At 38.7% G+C, this 4,312-nt stretch overlaps 1 protein-coding gene across 3 annotated transcripts in view; it reads right to left on the bottom strand.

The window, feature by feature from the left end:
• cadm1b (cell adhesion molecule 1b) overlaps positions 1-4,312 on the bottom strand; it is a 162,024-nt gene that overhangs the window by 29,473 nt on the left and 128,239 nt on the right. For all 3 annotated transcript variants that reach the window (XM_020614858.1, XM_020614859.1, XM_020614860.1), the window contains exon 6: positions 2,932-3,090. In XM_020614858.1, the coding sequence (XP_020470514.1) occupies positions 2,932-3,090 (159 nt within the window). The remainder of the gene's footprint in view (positions 1-2,931; positions 3,091-4,312) is intronic.

The following is a 4,312-nucleotide window of genomic DNA, read 5'->3' as shown; positions in this document are numbered from 1 at the left end:
GGGAAAGCACTACGTATTTTGTATTCTTCATTGATTTTACCATACTTAGAGTATGGCGTTGAAAACTGGGGAAATACATACAAAAGCTCACTTCAACCATTGTATATATTACAAAAAAGAGCGATAAGAATTGTGCATAAGATGGGGTATAGGGATCACACCAATGTAGCTTTCATACAGTCTAAATTGTTAAAATTTTTTGATTTAGTGGGATATAAGACTGCTGTGTTTTTGTATAAAGCCAGGAACAATTTATTACCTGGTGGAATTCAAAAACTATTTAATGAAAGGGAAGGGGGATACAATTTAAGGGGTCAGTTAAATTTAAAAATTCATGCTATACATACAACCAAATAAAGATTTTGTATTTCCATAAGTGGGGTAAAACTATGGAATAATTTAAGTGTGGACATAAAAAATAGTAATAGATTTGATGAGTTTAAACATAAATATAAAGGTATGTGTCAATCAAGATATACGCAAGAACAGGTTTAACATTGTGGGTGTGGTGTATGAATGTTAACACTATGTATAATTCTTTAATATATTACTTGTGTGGTGTAGAAGACAATTATCTAAGAATGTAATTATGTAAGAATGTTAACAATCTGTAATAATTTTTTAGTATATTACTTGTGTGTTGTAGAACAAAATTATCTAAGTAGAGATATTGCTTGCAAACCAATGATGGTAAGATGATGTTATGGGGTAGGACTGGTTAAGTCTAACTTCTTCCTACTCCGTTCAAGCACGTACTAGGTATAAGCAAATTGATAATGGATTAGCATTTGTAGATATGTGTGAAATTATGTGTGTTGACATTTTGACTATCTTTACATGCTTGAAAGAATAAATCAATCAATCAATCCAGTCTCATAAGTTTTGACATTACAGTGTTTTTTCTCCTACCTGCAGCCAAGGCAGAAGTTTAAATGATGATTATACTCTAAAGTGAAGTGCAGGGAGAAACAGACTCTTAAATTAAAGCAAAACAGCCAAGAGTGAAACATAGCGGAGGATGAAATCATTATCCTATGTGCTCAGTAGTCACCCAGTACCTCACAGCAAAAAAGTTTTTTTTTTGTTTCTCTTATCAATGCTAGCCAAAAATGTCAAGCGGTTCCAGTCAAGCTTTCTCTTTTTCCTTGAAAGGTCAGACAAAACAGTTGTCTACCTGGCAAAAAAAATTTATATTCTACACAGAGTACAAAAGGGTACCTTAACCTTTCTTTGATGTTTAATGGTGTAAGGCAGCCTGTATTGCCTCTTCAATCAATGCACAATTTAAACATAAACATCATTTGACACCTGAGTAAAAGTTATTTTTCCCTTATGGTGACTGTATCCCATGGGCCAGCACAGAAGGCTGTAAGACTAGAAGGCACGCATCACATTATCCACAGATAACAGTGTCAGGCCGTGAAAAATATACAGTGCATCTATGAGCTGATGATCAGAGGATGCACTAAAGGTCTATGGGAGACATAGTTTACCTAAGCATCTTAAAGTATAACTGCACTTAGTCTAATAATCTTGCTAGCATGCACCTTGTGCAGCTGTCATATAATGTGGGACTACAGCCCACTTTACATCACAACTGGGCGTCAAGAGAACAACAGACCATATCCTGCTGGTTTCAGGAGACTGATACATTTAAACCCACTAAGGCCTTTAAATACAGTCTTTGTTTTTCCCAAATTTCTACATTTCAATGGAGGTGGTGAGTACAGACTTAGAATGACCCATGAACATGGATGGATTATGACACAATAAACCCCTGACGCATAAAAGACCCTGTACCTCTCCTTTACAAGAAGAAGACACCCAGGCTAAAAGAGAGATTTGTAGTTGTTGGTCATCTCTGTGTAGTTTTTTAGCCTCTCTTTGTAGTAATTTTGTCTCTTTGTGGTCAGTCTGTGCCTGTTTATAGTCATTTTGTCTTTCTTTGTAGTAGTTTTGTTATCCTCTGTGGTGGATTTGTGTCACTTTTGTGTAAGTGGTCATTTTGCATCTCTTTTATGTTTTTTCCCCCTTTGTGTTTCAATTTACATCTCTGTAGTCATTTTGCATCTCTGAAGTCTCTTGGCATCTCGTTGTGGGTGTTGAGTTTTCTTTTGAAGCAATTTTGTGGAAGTTTGGTTTATCTCTGGTCAATTTTCACTTCTTTGTGATCAATGTGTATCTCTTTGTGATCATTCTGTGTCTTTCTGTAGTTGTTTTGTGTCACTTGTGGGCATTTTGTGCCTCTTTGTAGTTGTTTGACTATACCACAAAAAATGTTTACAGTCATTTCAGATAGAGGCACTGGATCAGAAATCCCTTGTGCATGAGGGGACCTTCAGTAAGCCATTCATACACAGGGATCATAAAAGCCACATTTTTGGAAAATATGCCAAATTAAAATATACCAGTTTTTTTTTAAAACTAAGATGATTTTAAAAGGGAAATTCTTTTAAAATTTTTGATGTACATCACATAGATTCTTGACTCTATTAACACACATAATCAACACTATTGCTTGCATGCATGAAAAAAAAAGTGTTTATGCTCAAACCTAGCTTGTGTGCATCTCCTTGCAGCTGATAAGTCAGTTAAGCCAAACTCTGGCTCTCCTCATCAACCATGACAAATTAACCAAGACTCTGCCACTCTCTCCAAATAGCATAATGTGCCTCTAGTAACTGTCAAAAGACCCTGTCAGCAGGCGCTGTCTGTGTTGCCTGCTTGTTGAGAAGTGAGTTGCATAGTTTCTCATCTATTCTGCCTGTGATTTATTAGCTTGTTTTTTTCAGAAGTTTTCTAAACTTTCTGATGTTATTAGTTTTTAACTGTGACTGTGATCATAGCAGGTGAATCTTTAGAAGTGTCTGCAGTATGCATAAGATAACAACAAATGTCACAGCTCTCAAGTGAGAGATCTAGTTCACTTACATTGCACTTCCAAGTGCCTTTGAGCCAGGAGGTCCTTTGCAGCTGGATGGTCAATGATGCAGTCCACTGGCACTCCATCATCCTCTTTGGTGACAGAAAATCTTACACGACTGGTGACTGTGAACATCCTGTCATATGTCTCCTCAACAGTTGTCTCACCTAGAAAAAAAGCACAAGCACAAAAAAAGTTAATGGCTAAACAGCTCAAAAACAAACCTGAAATCATGGTGCTGGACCAACCTGCAGTGACCATTTAGAGCAAATAGTCATTGCTATTAAAAGCACATTACCTGTCAAAGTGGAGTGCTTTCAAATGGCATTTACCTTTAATTTATGATCCGGTGATGTGGTGCCTGAACGAGACTTCAGAGGATTCAACCAATTCTGAGGCCTTTGTTTCTGACAAGAGCAGCAAGGACCAGCTGGGTCATTTGAGCCTGATAATAAATGCTTCTGCAGCTTGAGAAGTTGAACATTGCTAAGGCTAACCCTGTAGTAATCTGCTGCCCACTAAGCCCTGGGCTGTCAGAGGGGCATTCATTTAGAGAGCATTACAATGCCACAGGGGCATTGCATTAGCTGCAGTGCTGAGTGTGATGGTTTACTCGCACTTAATGAAGTGAGGAAATAATTACAGCCCCACTCTGACCTGCAGCATACTTCCATTTCAGCCTTGTCACAGGGGAGCCTGGCTGGACTCAGGAAGGGCAAAACACTGTTGTTCCACAGTTGATGATCACCACTGCACACATACAGTATGTGGCCTCTTGATGGATATTAACCCCATGTAACACACACCTATCCACCCAAGACCTGCCTACATAAAACTGAAATGCCTAGAATCAGTAAGTGGTCAGTGTCCTTGAACACATTAAATCTGACTACTGTTGCCGACTGCCGTGAAGGAACGTACAAGCCAGTCAAACTGAGTAAGCCAGTGATGACAGTAACATAATGATAACAAGAAATGATAACGGCAGGACATAGTGTCATGAGACACTCTATACACACACACACACACACACACACACACATATATATATATATATATATATATATATAACATATATATATATAGGCCGCAAGGAAAGCAGCAACTACCAAGTACCTGCAGAGAATAAGGCAAGTCCTGAGAAGTCAGCCGAATGTACACGAACAAAGGCCACCTATGCCCTGCTGGTTATCAGGTACCCCGCTGGCATAATAAGCTGGCCAAAGGAGGAGATGGAGGCCACTGACATCTAGACAAGTGAAGCTCCTTACAATGCACGGAGGGTTTCATCCCAAATCCAGCACCCTGACACTGTACACTAAGCGGAAGGAAGGAGGCTGAGGATTAGTGAGTGCCAAAGCCGCTATCCAGGATGAAACAACACAGATC

Source organism: Monopterus albus, unplaced genomic scaffold (assembly GCF_001952655.1).
Source record: "Monopterus albus unplaced genomic scaffold, M_albus_1.0 scaffold152.1, whole genome shotgun sequence".
In the NCBI taxonomy this organism is placed as follows: Eukaryota; Metazoa; Chordata; class Actinopteri; order Synbranchiformes; family Synbranchidae; genus Monopterus; species Monopterus albus.
This window is presented reverse-complemented; position numbering and strand designations above follow the sequence as displayed.